Source organism: Lepisosteus oculatus, chromosome 8 (genome assembly GCF_040954835.1).
Source record: "Lepisosteus oculatus isolate fLepOcu1 chromosome 8, fLepOcu1.hap2, whole genome shotgun sequence".
NCBI classification, from domain to species: domain Eukaryota; kingdom Metazoa; phylum Chordata; class Actinopteri; order Semionotiformes; family Lepisosteidae; genus Lepisosteus; species Lepisosteus oculatus.
In genome coordinates this window covers 9,011,749-9,026,095 of record NC_090703.1, presented here as the reverse complement: position 1 = coordinate 9,026,095, position 14,347 = coordinate 9,011,749, and the positions used below count along the sequence as shown (strand labels likewise).

Sequence of the window (14,347 nt, the reverse complement as noted above, 5' to 3'; positions counted from 1 at the left end):
GGAGGGAAGAGTGGAAATACTTGGCCCAGAAGTGAACAACACACAAATGGCTATTCCAAATCGATGTAGCACAACAAAAATAATCAGTGATTCTAAATTAAAAGAAAATGGAACATTCAGTAGCATCTTCACTGAGCTTTTCTATTTGTAAGGATTTTTATTTATCTAAAATGATTAACAGATTTATAGAATGTAGAACATTTGTTGGCTATACCTTTTACACAAAGGTAGACAAATCGCAGTAAAATCTAATTAAGTTTTACGGTACGGTCATCGCCAATGATGTCATTGCCATGACTACAGAGTAAATATCAATGAAGTGCTCATATTGTAAGAAAAATAAAATTTGCAGATTTTCCCTTTAATTTGTTGATTGCTTACAGGTCTATGTCTGTGGACAACTAAATTAGACTTCCAGTAGCTGTTCACATTCTTGGAATTGCAGTTTTTATAACATTATAACCAGTCCTCCTTTATCTGTGGTAACTAAAGTATTGTTCAATAACCTTTTTTGCTTGTAGATCCTATAAAAATACACCTGACGGCAAGTTCAGCAGTCCAAAAGGCTATTTCTCTTCTGCCTCCACTGTCCTCTTGTGACTGCATGTCCCTGTTTTTTTTTTCCGGAAAACAACAGTAAATAGAAAATATAAAGGAATAAAAAAGCACTCATTAATGAATGACTGTTTTATTCCCCATTTCAGATGAAAGTGAACAGCTGTGACATCAAACAGAAGGAATATAAATAAGATTTGCAATTAAGTGAATCAGAAGCACAACAAAGCCGATTTCAGGGAAAGGTTAAAGATAACATTGATTTTTTAAAATCAAATAATATTTTGTAAAAGCTTAAAATATTAATCTCAAGCATTATCGTTAGGTTTTTATTTTATATTTTTTGTTAGAAAAGCACTTTCCTTAGGCGTTAGGATTGACAATCCTAAAGCAATAATGTATTTGGGAAGAATTTGTCAAGGTGTACTTTAAAGAATCATTTTTCTTACCCTTCTTATTTGCTTCATCTGCTACACATAGATCGTGGGAATACAACCATAGCCTTCAGGGCCAGTCTTATATGACCATGTATCATATGCAAAGCACCCTAACAGTGAGCATGGTCCTTCTCAGCAGGGGATTCTGATTGTTGCCTGAAGACTTAAATAGTAAATTAGTTCGAGTTAATTTTCTAGTCAGAATCACCAGGTACTGTACATAGTTAGGGGTGAGGATTTAAAGAAACCTATAAACTGCGTCTTTAAAACTTTAAAAAAAAAAGACAGCTAATAAGTAAAGTTTCATTCGCTTTAATAACTTATGAAGTGATACAAATGCTCATAGTTAAGATCTGCCAGGTAAAATCAGTTCTCTGAAAGAACAAAAACAACTTTGTTTAAACTTCTTTAAAGGCATCCTAATCTCTTTGTTGCTGCATGCTGAGAAATGTCAATGACCTGTCCTTGTGACAAAATGGATTCCTGAAAAAAATCCCGGAATGCCATGGCCATGATCTAGTTAATGTTACAGTTGTGACTCGTGACAGGAACTTGGGTTAAGTTTAAATGTTCACACCCATTAGAGAGGTTTTATTTAAAGACCACAGTTAACCTTTTCTTGCAATCACTTATTTTCCGAATGCAAAATTGTGGTATACATTTATAGGTTTAAAAAGGAACTGTAGCTCATCTTTGCTGAGCACCTCTCCGATTCTCTGCACCCAAAAAGACAATCATCGCTAAATCTGCATATTGTATGACATCAAACTATGTTGAGAAAGTCAATGCAGCACTACATTGACTAAAACATAGCCTCCAGTTCCTACATATTACATGCACATCCTCATTCAAATGATAGTCTTAACATTGGGTATGAGTTAGTTTTCCCCATCCCTCATTCAGCTTGGGACCTGTTCGTTTTAGTTCAAGTGATGGTTCTTACAAGCCAGTCAGGGCTTCACTGGTTTCTGTCTCTCAGAGGCTGTCTGGGTTCGCCCCTTTTTCTTCCATTTCAGTTGTGCTAGTAAGCTCTGCAATCAGGGCGTCGGGCTCCTAACTGCTCAGCTTGTGCCAGGGAACGGTGCCAAAAAATGGGTGACACTTGATATCGCTCACTCCGCCTCCTCCGGAGCCCAAACGGTAACCAGCATCGAACTGCAGGAGCTGAGAGACGAGGACAAGAGACGAGTTAGTTCACGATCTCCACAGAGTGGTGTTCAAACACACATGGCAGGCTTTTGCCTGCATGCGTCCATAATCACATAAATTACGGAAATACTTCACAAAATCTTATCTATCTTGAACTTTGCACCTTTCCAGCTGACCTTGCAAGCATACTGTACTTGCTGTAGTCTGTAAAAGACTGATTAAAAGGCTGGAAAACAGACCTGCAATGTCAATCTCAATGGTCAGGCTACAGAGCTGCTCAATCGCAGCGGCCTAACCTCAGTGAGCAGGGAGGCAGCCGCCATACTGATGTGGTCGGGAATGATGAGCTGGGTGTGAGGGAGGACTCCAGAGGGGTGGAACTGCCGAAGGGGCTGGGGGCAGAAGAGAGGGGGTTGTAAACACAGAGCCTCTTGGGAAGGTACTGAGGCTGGAACAACGGAGTTTGACGTGAACAGATATGAAGAGGAAGAAGGAAATAGACTGCTAGGAGTCCAAAGAAAGGGAAGCTCCATCAACACTACTTCTGAGTCAGAACTTTGGTTTTTAAATGTGTGTCAGTTTGGAAAGAAATTATTTACACCCAAGCAATTAATGGGTAATTCATTGTTAAAATAAACTTGATTACAGTATTAATAATTAACTAGATAGAAAAGGTAGTATTTTATTGATTAGAAAATCATGTTTTTTTAATTTAATTTTATTTGTTCTACTGTGAGGTTCAACATCCAATAAAACAGACAGATGAGTGTTAACAGATGTTCTGGAAAAGGAGTAAGTTAATAAATGTGTCACCATTCCAGTGAGAAGTTCGTACAGCAAAGCCCCCAAACTCCACCAGTCACAGGCTTCTGTAACTTCAGAAACGCCTCCCACCTCTGCCAGCGAAAAACATTTAAACTTGACTTACTGTATATACAGTACTGAACTGTTTTTAGACATTCAAGAATTTGTGCAATTCTATGATGCATAAATATATATATACTGTATAGGGAATTGATTAAGTATATTTCATTGGTGGAGCTATTTTGTCAGAATATTCAATACACTTTTTATATGGAAATGTGATTAAAGTGATTTTTAACTCCCTTCCCTCCATTAAAAATAATTAAACCATGCTGTAAACTACAACTGTGGGCACTAGAGGGTGCTGCTTTTATGTGAATGATCAATCAAGGTTTTTAATTAGCCTGCATCTGTCAAAAGACTCCTCTTTAAAACACATGAGGCTCTCCAGAAAGGACTACTTTACCTGGTGCACAGTACATGTACTCCACTGCTTTGGTGCTCATCTGAGGCTGAACTTCACTCCACTGGCCAAAGTAGGTCAGGCGGACCTTTCCTGTTCAAGAGACAAATTTCACACTGGTCAGCTGGCTCTTTTAAAATTACATGACACTAATACTCCAGAACAAGGTAGGGATTTCTGATTTTCATATTATGAGGTGGGAGCCCTGGCATACACAAATTAGGATGTTTCATAATTCTACGTCACAGATGACATGGGAATTAAATGATTTGATTAAACTGATATTCATTTAAGCCCTCAAGATTCAGGTACTACTTGAACGCTCCTCTTACCACTAAAGCCTGTACTGATTTCTCATTTTAATCGCCTTTACCCTTAAACTGCCAGTCACAAGTGTGTTTTCATCACATAAAAAAAACAATCGCTTTTACCCGCAGTGGATCAACGGTAAAATTAGAGTCCTGTTTAAACATTTCAGGACAGTGACGGGCGACTAAGTGAGGGAATATCACAGGGCATTGAAGACCACGCCAGACTCACTGACCCGTGCTGTCTAACAGGATGTTCCTCGGGTTGAGGTCCCGGCACAGGATGCCCTGCTGATGAAGGCTCTCCACAGCCAGCACAATCTGGGCCACCCACAAGCGCACCTTATCCTCCGGGAGGCCCCAGCAGGCCTGTCTGGGCTTGTTAGTGGCTTGTCTGGAGGGCACCTTGGGCAGCAGACACCAGCCATCCACCTCAATGTGCACATCAGAGGAGGGCACCAACCCCTGGCAGTCTTTTCTGCTGCTGAAACATTGCGACACAGCTTTGGAGTCACCTGAGTTGGACAGTCCCGCCTCCTCGTTCTGAGGAAGATCCCCAGTCACTGTGTTCAGTAGCTCCCACCCTTCGTCTTCCTCCCCCTGTCCCATGTTCCTGCTGGACATCAGCGTTGGGTCATTCTCCCCACAACTCTCTGGCTTAAGTGCAGTAAGGAGGTCACACTGGTCGGCAGCATTTGGGCTTTGAGCTAGACCAGTCATGCGTTTATGGGCATTCCCTGAGGTAAGTCCTGCCACTACCTTTAATGGACAAGCAGAGGAGCAAGCAGATCTGAATGACTGCGACACCTCCATTCCCTTACTGACTTCACTGCTCCCTCCAGTTTGCAACCCTGGCTGCATGACCCCTCTGCTCTGTACAGGGAAGAGCTCCAGGCTGGGTATTCCATCACTCTTCTTTCTGCCACACTGCTTACAAGCGCCTCCAGTGGCCGGAGCGCAACAGCACTCTTTCCGAGTGCCATCGTCTTGGCTTTGGTCATAGGAAGTAAACTGCAGATTTGTGGGGACAGCCTCAATGTCCTTCGACTGTAGACTAATGCCCTGACTCACAGTCTCCTTCACCCTGGATTCAGTCTTACAATCTGAACCCTCCACAGAATATTCATTTGCTTGAGGTACTCCAGTGTCTCCCTTCCCTCCTGGAACTATACTCGGTGCAAAACAAGGTGCAGACTTTTTACAGTCCTTGGAGCGAGCAGCAGCAGCACACCATGTGACACTGGCTTCGGCAGCAGAATCAGCATTTATCATAGTCTTTGGTGAAACATCAGACGCGCTATTAGGACTCTCTCTTGTGTACTGACAAGGGCAGTCAGGCAGGAGAGCAGAGGTTTCCTGAGATTCGCAATGAGGAGGACATGGGCTCTGAGGTTCCTGTGGGAAGTCACCTGATGAAGCACTCAGCATTTCTCCAGAGTTGCATCCTGAACAACCCCAGGAATCTGAGCGCTGAGGATCTGCACAACGACAGACCTGGTCTTTTCTGAATGTGAGCAAACAGCCAGTGTCCTCCGAGTAGGAGTGTGTGTTAAAGGTCTCCAGATGGTGACGTGCTTCTGCCCAGGAGGCTGGAGATTCTGTGTCAGAGCTATCTGGGTGTGAAGAGTCCTCTGTGAAGAACGCAGTCTTTGTGGTGCATCTGCTTCTTTCATCATAGTCCAGGCTCAAAGTAGGAGAGGTGTAACTGTTTTTCAACTTAATCTTCCTGTGTGTGGGACTGCAGCACTCTGGGTGCTCCTTAACACTGTCCTTTCTGCGTTTGTGAAGCTTAGAGAAAAGTCTTCCTCCTGGGAAAAGGGGCGGCAACAAGAATCTTTTTAAAAAAACCATGTGAACATGCATTTAAAGCAGAGAACAGGAGGAACTTTTACACAAATAGTTTGGAACAAGCTACCCAGCCATATTGTGGAAATCAATACCCTGCTTACATTCAAGAACTGGCTGGATAATTTCCTTGGATTAATTAGTTACTAACTAACAAATGGGCCGCTCTTAATTGTAACAGTCATTATATTCATAATAAGAATGAAATGTGACAAATAGTTTAAAGCTATTAACAAAAATGTACTAGTCCTCAGTATGCCAGGCTGCACATCCACCAAGGAACATCCACTTCTATTCACGATTTATGTACTGTAAATAATGGCTCAGTAAGAAAATGTCTGCACAGAAAACATCTCTACAAATGGTCTTAAGAGCAGCCCTGGCTTGATGCTCCTGAAGCCCCCTGTTCCTGCTCGGACAGTGAAACTAATAACACTGGTGGACTTCAGAGAGTCACCTCACCTTGAACGTGCTCCAGGTGCAGAAACACGGCATCTTCACTGACGTAGTACCTCAGTAGCTGCACCATGAAAGGCACTCCCTGCGGAATTATAGTCTGCTGCTCATGACCATCCCAGCTGGACTTTGGCAGGCTCTGTGGAAAACAAAAAATTACAACTTCTGCTTTTGTCCTTGTAAATCAGAGTGACAGGAACAAATTAGAAAAAAAAACTTTAGCTCAGTTTCTCAGAACAATATTAAATTGACAAATTCAGCTCAACATGGAATTAAATCTAGTGTTGACGCTCGAGAGTTCCTATTGAAACCTCAAAATGAACATTATGTTTTATGCATACAGAATAATATAAATTTGCATCCTAAATAGGGAAATAAAATCTAAACACCAAATTCTGTTTCAAACAGCAAACAGAATCTTGCCTTTCTGAACAGATAGGTAGCACATCTGGTTCTATTGCCTCTGACGAAAGGTACAGTACAACCTTTTAGCTGAATCCATTACTGAAGATACTCAGTGACCAGTCTAGGTATCATTGAGGTTGATTCAAAGTTACCATCTGTACCTGTATGTTCTCTCTGGTATCTGGGCATATTGTTCAAGCTGTAAACAAAATAAAATAAAAAATACAGAAGCATTTAATACTTACTTTAACAACAAACGTCTCCTTGGTGATAGAATTCTGGACAGTAAGGACCTACAATACAAAAGAGATCAAATGTATTCAAGTTTCAAGACGTAAATTGTAATTGTTTCATATCAGCAATTCATAAGATTGTAATGTTTATATCAATTAACTAAGAACTGGTGTTATACCTATGGATTTTAATTATAAACTCCATGTACAATAAGATGGGTTGCTTAGGGTTGTTACAGAACATATCTGAATATCATGTGATTTAGCACAAGAGAATGAGAAAGATTTACAGCTTCCTCTTTTGTTTCACCATAACTGGCAACAGTAAAACCCTCCTTGATAGCAGGTGTTTCCTGTGCTTTTTCTCACATGACATCAAATCCAGTTCCGCATCACCTGCTATCTGGAAATTGTATTCAGAATGTCAATTTTATACACGCCTTCCATTCTTCAACAGATAGCCCAGAACTAAAGGCAAAGGTCCATGCAATCGCTAGATAAAGGCTCAAGTCTGTAAAGTGGTTGAAAGGTGGTAGGTGGAATTTCACCTACAGCTAACACCTTTCTTAGTTTCCATTTGGTTTCTGCTGATATTGTGCTTACTTTTCTTAAAGTGAACTTCCCCGTCCCTCACCACAATTCTTAAAAAGAAAGTCTCACCTGAATACAACAGAAGTGAAAATGTTATTCTGATCCTGACAAGCACAATGAGCTAGACTGTCTGCCTTGTAGAGACATACCACCAACAAAACAGGTTTATCTTGTGGCTCCGTCTTCATAGTTTTGCAAGACCAAAGTTATTTGAAACTGCTGTAATCAGAGACCTGAATTTTACATTTTTAAAGGCGCAGCATATTGAAGACCAATTTGATTGATTCATTTACCTTGTCAATGACACCAATGACCTTGCACATCTTCAGGTCCTCCACAGGTGAGCTGAGGACTCTGACTGGCCGGAATCTCAAGCTACTGTAACCCTATGGATTCAAGAAGAAAGGTGTTTAATGATGGAAGAGGAACTACTTGGCTCACTGACTATAAGGGACTATAAGGACAGTCACACTGACTGTCCAGAATTCAGTTAGTATAAGGCTAACTGACCTTTGTTCCACACACACTACAATTTAATAAATAAACAGAGAAGCTACCCAGACCTAAAGGTCCTTTACAAAGTTTACAGTCTCTACTTGTGCTGCTCTACTTCTCCGCTAAAAGTAAAATGAAGAGCTATTACAATTGCTATACTGAAATCTGACAGTGAGCCTGAGACAGAGAAGATGGGTATGAGAACCAGATAAATGACTCAAGATTTACCAAAAAGGCAGTGATGTTTGCGCCACGGACAGATGAGAAAAGCATATCATGCATTGCTAGGACTTGTCTGACACGCCTAGCTACTACAATTTCTTAACATGCAGGATATTTTTGATGTAATGTTTGGGAGAGGATCAGGCAACACAGGTTTGTGGTTTACATGTCCAGCACATTTTCACAAAGAGGAGGAAGCTGGGAGGAGACAAAAAATGGTCACGTGTAAATCCATCTAGTCTGCCTGAGACAATGCCTTTCCTTCCTTATTCTAGCCTGCGGACACACCCCTTCTGTGGGTGTGTCACCAGGCCCCGCCCCTCCTTGGACTGTACCTCAGACTTGGAGGATACACTTCCCAGGCTGCCTTGCAAGTGGGAGATGAAGATCTCCTCAGCCCTTTTCAGGTACTGAGTGGTTTTCCGTTTAACTGCTTCCCTGCGCTCCTTGTTTGGGTCAACTGCAATAATAAGACAAACCAGTAAAAACACATCCACCCCCCCCCCCACAGCAGACTCCTTCAATAGTCTGTGGGTCATCCAACATCTTTTACCTGCAGCAGTCTGAGAAATTCACTTCTCCATGAGTGACAAAAATGATAGAGCTCACAGAAGTGATGCCAGAATGTGTCCTGTCATGTATTACGTTAAGAAATGTTTCTGGCCTCAGCCTGACTATGTTTTCACTGACCGTTTGTTACTCAACCCTGCCACAGTAAAAACAATACCAGAGCAGACTAGATTCTGACACAATACACTTCATTTCTTCTTTTTAATAACTTCTTTCTTCTTTTGAAGCAAATAAAAACACTTCCCTCTTTTCATTCAGAGTCATTACTTCTGCTAGATAATTCAGAATGTGGAAGTACTGCAAAATAAACTATAAACAATTAAAAAAAAAACTGAGCAACATAGATCACTTAGTCTTCCCAGTGGCTAGGTTCAAGCCACACTTGAACAAATGTGGTTTCTTTTTTAAAGGCTAGTGTCAACAGGATTTTTAAAAGCCCCCCCACTTCATTATCTGAGGTGCATCTTGTAGCAATTTTAACTTGAGACATGAGAAAATAAAGCGCAGTCAGAAATGAGGGCTTCAAAAGACTATCCCCTGCTCCTATTGTGATCCGTCTCTATTTCATTCGCCCCTGCACAAGTAAAAGCACTGCCAGAGAGAGAAGGGGCATTACAAAGCAATGTGCATCTTTTCTACAACAGCAGATTATTACTGTACTTGCAAAGACTAGCTGAGAATCTCCCTTGTGCCTTTATAGTTTCTTTTAAACTATTGTTACTATAGCAGACGTAGAGGGGCACCGAAAGCATCTCAGTGTGAAAGAAGGTCTTGGAAGTTCTTGGATAAAGAAGAGAAGGAAACCCTTGAACAGCACAGTTCTTCAGCTCTCTGCAGGCTCTGAGAAGTCCAATGTTCTGCGCTGTTACTGTACCTTGTACTCCCTTCAGCAAGAGGTCCACCCCATTCTTGTAGTAGTTGAAGGCGGCCTCATAGTCCTCGCTGACCTCTCTGTCAAGAGCCAACCGAATCTGCTTGGCGGCGTCCACCAGGTAGTCTCTCTTGGCCATGGTGGGTTTGGTCTGGCTGCGGATGTGCTCCAGACACACTCGGGCCTGAAGGAAGACCAGGGCCCGGGGGTCGGTGTGCTGCGTTTCCCCCAGTCCCGTCTGCATGGCCTGGGCAGGGTCATGACAGGGCCTGCTGCTGCCTCCTCATCCTCGCGCCACTCTCACCGAAGCCCCACGACAGCCACAGAAATTCTTCCAACTGCTGAGAAAAAGAAGCAGTCTGGTTCATCGACGTTCATGATGCAGGATCGTCAATACAGGTAACCTATCTTAAGGGTTCATGATATTTTACATTGTTTGAAATAATGTTGAAGTTGTACAACCACTATTAATTTATTTTAAATGTCTCACAGTTACTCTTTGGCACAGTGTTAACCTGAAAATGGTCAAAAGCATTTGCTCTCTTCAAATAACAGCTCTCTGCCTTAGAGATGTAACTGTTAGTAGGCATTCACATCTAAGAAAAATGCACTGAATGGAACTAACCTATTTTCCCAAAATCCTTTCAGCAACAGGAAACATTTCTGGAGTTCCTAGTCGCTAGTTGAGTCTTTATCCTTTACAGCAAGTTTTCAGCCTGTTCCTATTCTGTATACAAACTGTAGAGACAAGTACCATCACTAGGCAAATAATATGTGACAGAGAAAAAGCAAAGTTAAACAATGTTGTACTGAATTCTCATAATTCATAATTAAAAGGGGCCAAAGAGCACAGAGAATAATGCCCATGTGCTACCATTCACTTTAAGGGCTATTGCAAAGTACAAACCTTCATTATTTATTAACCACATACATTAAATGCTGAGAAACTGCTTAGCCTGGCCCCATCAGGAACTTGTATGTCTTCAAACAAGTCAACAGGCTTAGCACAAAGTGTTTTGGAGGACCTAGGCCAAAGAGATCTGTGTATCGCTCAAATAGGCCTAGTCCATTTCAGGTCATACAGCATGTTGTCTCCTCTGCTAGTCTCATCCCTGGGCTTTCTTTGTACCACAGCCCCATGCTTCTTCCTTCACTGCACACTGCTGTGCTAAAGTATCGTTTTATTTTGTGCAGATGCAAAAATGATTTTACACTCTATACATACAATACAAAATGATGCATCATGTATTGATGCAATATAGGCTTCCTATTTACTGTACATCATAAGGCATGCTGGATCTCATTCATTTCAAATCCACAAATCTCACAAATACTATTTAACATTCAACAGGATGTGCCATTTTAAAAACTACTCCTTCCATATTGTCAAATAATTATCAAAACCTCACAAGAACCACAGAGCAGGTTAACCAAGTCAAACCCACTGAGAATTAAGTCTACCTTGAAATGTCACGTTTATTTGTCCTGAACCGTTTTATAATTCTCCATTCCCCCAGAAGGGAATGAAAGGATCAAATGGAAAAACAAAAACAGAAAATAAAACTTTTTTTATTATTACAGACTCTTTTTCTGCCATAGCTTCATTTTTGTTACCACAGCACTTTCTGTCTGCTGGTTTTTAAAGTTTCTATTCGGGACAAGGAAGGAGATGGTGCGTGGGGGAGCACCGCCAGTTCAGCGCAGCCGTTCACGGTTTCTCTGATCACTAACGTTGTAACTCCACAGTTATGAAGTAATAGGCTAAAGAAATCTATGAGTGAAAAGAAAATGGCCATTTCATAACTCTGCGGGCAGCCAGAAAGCGCGACCAGCAGAGTATAACAGACCAGAATCTCCACGGCGATGAAAATCTGCATCACTGCAGCGCCCGGAGACAGTCTCGCTCCCTCACACACCCTCTTCAACCGATAGCATCCCAGGCCAAACCGTTCACGGAATAAGAAATAAAGAAAGGAAAGGCGATGCAACGCAGACGGCAGATTGTTCATTAGGCTCGTGTCCGTTACTAAAAGCATGCCCCACAACGAGCATGTAAACCTGCCAGAATGACTTGACGCAGACCTCCAGACAGCTACAGAAATATAAAACCTCCCAAATATACTCTACTCAGCATTAGACTCACCTAGAAAATGATGGTAAGAAAAATAAACTTAGGCAAATGCTTACTGTACCTTGAATGGGCAACGCGTGACGAGAACCATCTGCGCATAAGTGTATTAGGAAGCTGTATGAGCACAGAAAATCTTATTACTAGGGGAAGACTCGCAATTGCGGTTTATTGGCCGATGGTGATGTCACCCCTCCAGCATTAGCTGAAGAGCGTGCACACCTCCCATTTAAAACCGCTCTGCTTAAAGACGCAGTAGCGTATATTTTCCTTAACACCTCCTTCATTTGAACAATTATCCAGATTAAAATAGGTATTTCATTGTACTTTCCTAAAATGCTTCACATGAAAACGCGTGTACTGTGATGCTTTATCTGATGACACATACTGCAAACATTGTTGCAGACCTTGGGGTTTTTCATAGCTGCAAAGCAAGCACCGTTGTAATGTGTGGTATCCAGGAATTTTAGTTTCACAACTAGTTAAGCAATAAATATGTAACGCATGAAAAACGACCAGCAGACCTACTTTTATTTATTCGTTTCTTGTTTATAAGGGGGTATTAAAAATACCTTGTGATCGAAACTAGTGAACAGACGAATGTGGAAATCTAACTTTCCACTCCAGCTATACTGTACGTACAGTATAGCTAGTTATACGCTGTACGAAATGTCACCCGTTTAAGCATTGATAGCACTTCTTATACATTACCAGCTGGAGCCACTCACTGACATTGGAGCATACAGAAAAGACACCAGGGAGTGTCAGGCCCTTTTGTATTAGACTACAGGGCCTTCTGTTGCTGTGAGTGAAATGGCTCTTTCAATGAGAGAGATCTGGTTCCCACAAGGGGAGTCTCAGTGAAGCTGTATTCCACACCATCCTGTACACGGTACAGACCACAAGAGAAGTCCGTAAAAAACAGCACACAGATGGTGCACAAGAAACCCGATACTGCAACAGCACTGCAGGAGTTGGTGGTAATCATTTGAAAAATTTGCAGCGACAAGAAAATATATTGTGTTCATGAAAAACAGCCATTGTGTTTCTGATTCTTCCTGAGCGTGACCTACAAAGATGATTTAGTCATTTGTTTTTTTTAACAAATATGTCACATATAAGGATTATTCTTCATCTCCCCAATAAGCACAGTCAGGTTCACCAGTCTCTGGATAACCTGTTTGTGTCTACAGATTTCAGGCGTCTACAGGCGACTAGGTGGAGAGAACAAACAGCAGTTATCAGCATTTTCCCTGAAATAGAGGAATTCAGTCCTGGCCACCCCAGGACGTTAGGGTAGACTACTATCTCTAGATTAGCCAGACTCTTTTTCACCTTGTCACCTTGTCTTTAAATTAAAACACATCAACAAGTTGAACAAAGCTAAATCCACCATTTTAAATGAACGTCTTATCTTGTTATGGAATATGTAATGAAAACCCCAATTGCAAGAACATTTTTCTGCTTTACTCACTTCTCGTTCCTGTTTCGAATTGGTTTGGATTGACATCTACAGTATGTGTGCAGGGAAGCAATGCTGTCACCTGGAATGGTTGAGTGAGGCAGGAACATACCAGGCACCCTCTCCCTCTGACGCAATGCAAGAGCTCCAGACAGGCTGCAATCTCTGGTAGGTATCATGAAATAACTAGGCAGGGTCACACTTTTGTAAAAAGTTGAAACACACATAAAGGACAGTTTAGCATATTTCTTAAGGATTTTCTTTCAGCCCCATCATTTTCAAAAATGACCTTTAGTTTCAGAGTTGATCACACGCAACACAATATCGGTAAATTACGTAAAACTACACCAAACTGTGTAAAGTGGAGATTTTTTAAGTGTTTTCCCCATTCCTTAAACAACCTAGGATAATAACGGCAGCTGATCAACCCACACACTGTGTGGGTTGCCTAGCAAAATCATCCTGAGAGCCCCTGTGCACAGAGCTGTTGTGTACAGACAGCTCATTCTCTGACTGTTCCATAAGGGCACTTAGTAATCAGCATGTCTAAAAATGTGTGTACAGTAAATATGAAAAGCGTGCCAGAACCAAAATATACAATGTTCAGTAGCTCCAGAACAAGACCCCTTTTCTTCTTTCTGTCTTCAGTGACTGCACACTTTCTCAGAACCAGGACATCAGAGGGAAAGCAGAACTTGTGTGGTGTCGTGCTGCACTAATTTTCTTGTGAGAAAATAAAAACAGCTGCCAACAAGAGCAATGAGGCCTTTCAGCTCACCGAGCCCATCTGATACTTAGATCCAGCAGTTTTTACAAAGAAGCCAGGATATCTGCTTCAGCAACGTGGTTGGGGGCTTTCTTCCACATTCCAAGCACCCTTTAGATCAAGGAAGTCCTTTGCATAATGAGTAAAGGGTAAACAAGTTTGCATTTGCTTCTCTTTCTGATTACCTTCATTCTTCATGTCCCATGTTATTTTACTCTGCAAATCTGTGCTTAAAGGGAACTGGAGTACAGAAAGGATTTAGGAGAGTACCCATTGACACACATGCCCAATGTAGCAAAACAATTTTGTATTTTTGTTGTGAAGGACTAAAATTAACCAGCCACTACATGAAGAGTGTCCATTTAGTGAAGCTTGTGCTAAAAGTCCAGTTGTGACCTGGAATTAATAACTTTGTCTTGTGAATTGTATGATTTCCATGTGAAAAAATAACATCTATTGGGAATACAATGAATGTTTTTGCAAGTTCAATATATTTCACTTGAGTTAGTAATAACCTTTTCACTTATTCGCTGGTTTGAGTTTTAATTGTTCTTATAATTTAAAACATTTGATTTTGTGTGATTAAC

At 41.4% G+C, this 14,347-nt stretch overlaps 1 protein-coding gene across 7 annotated transcripts; it reads right to left on the bottom strand.

Moving 5' to 3' along the window:
• Positions 1-137: 137 nt before the first annotated feature.
• rps6kl1 (ribosomal protein S6 kinase-like 1) lies at positions 138-11,705 on the bottom strand. 7 transcript variants are annotated; one of them, XM_015350424.2, is made up of 12 exons: positions 11,597-11,683; positions 10,030-10,142; positions 9,408-9,745; positions 8,299-8,423; positions 7,540-7,632; positions 6,668-6,715; positions 6,024-6,156; positions 3,953-5,524; positions 3,412-3,501; positions 2,955-3,037; positions 2,438-2,533; positions 138-2,156 (listed from the first exon to the last, which is right to left on the bottom strand). In XM_015350424.2, the coding sequence occupies exons 3-12, from the start codon at positions 9,646-9,648 to the stop codon at positions 2,046-2,048; spliced, it is 2,592 nt and encodes an 863-aa protein (XP_015205910.2). In that variant the 5' UTR covers positions 9,649-9,745; positions 10,030-10,142; positions 11,597-11,683; the 3' UTR covers positions 138-2,045. The 7 variants fall into 7 exon arrangements, with proteins under 7 accessions (XP_015205910.2, XP_015205909.2, XP_015205908.2 ...); XM_015350423.2 differs by having other exon boundaries at positions 10,030-10,163; positions 11,597-11,680; XM_015350422.2 differs by lacking the exon at positions 10,030-10,142 and having other exon boundaries at positions 11,597-11,705.
• Positions 11,706-14,347: the final 2,642 nt, after the last annotated feature.

Excerpts from the sequence above, each read along its gene's own strand:
- rps6kl1 (XM_015350422.2), bottom strand. The coding sequence starts at position 9,648 with ATGCAGACGGGACTGGGGGAAACGCAGCACACCGACCCCCGGGCCCTG. Across the intron at positions 6,716-7,539 it reads TCATTGGTGTCATTGACAAG|GTCCTTACTGTCCAGAATTC; the intron begins GTAAATGAATCA and ends TTTGTATTGTAG. Across the intron at positions 5,525-6,023 it reads GCACCTGGAGCACGTTCAAG|GAGGAAGACTTTTCTCTAAG; the intron begins GTGAGGTGACTC and ends CCCTTTTCCCAG.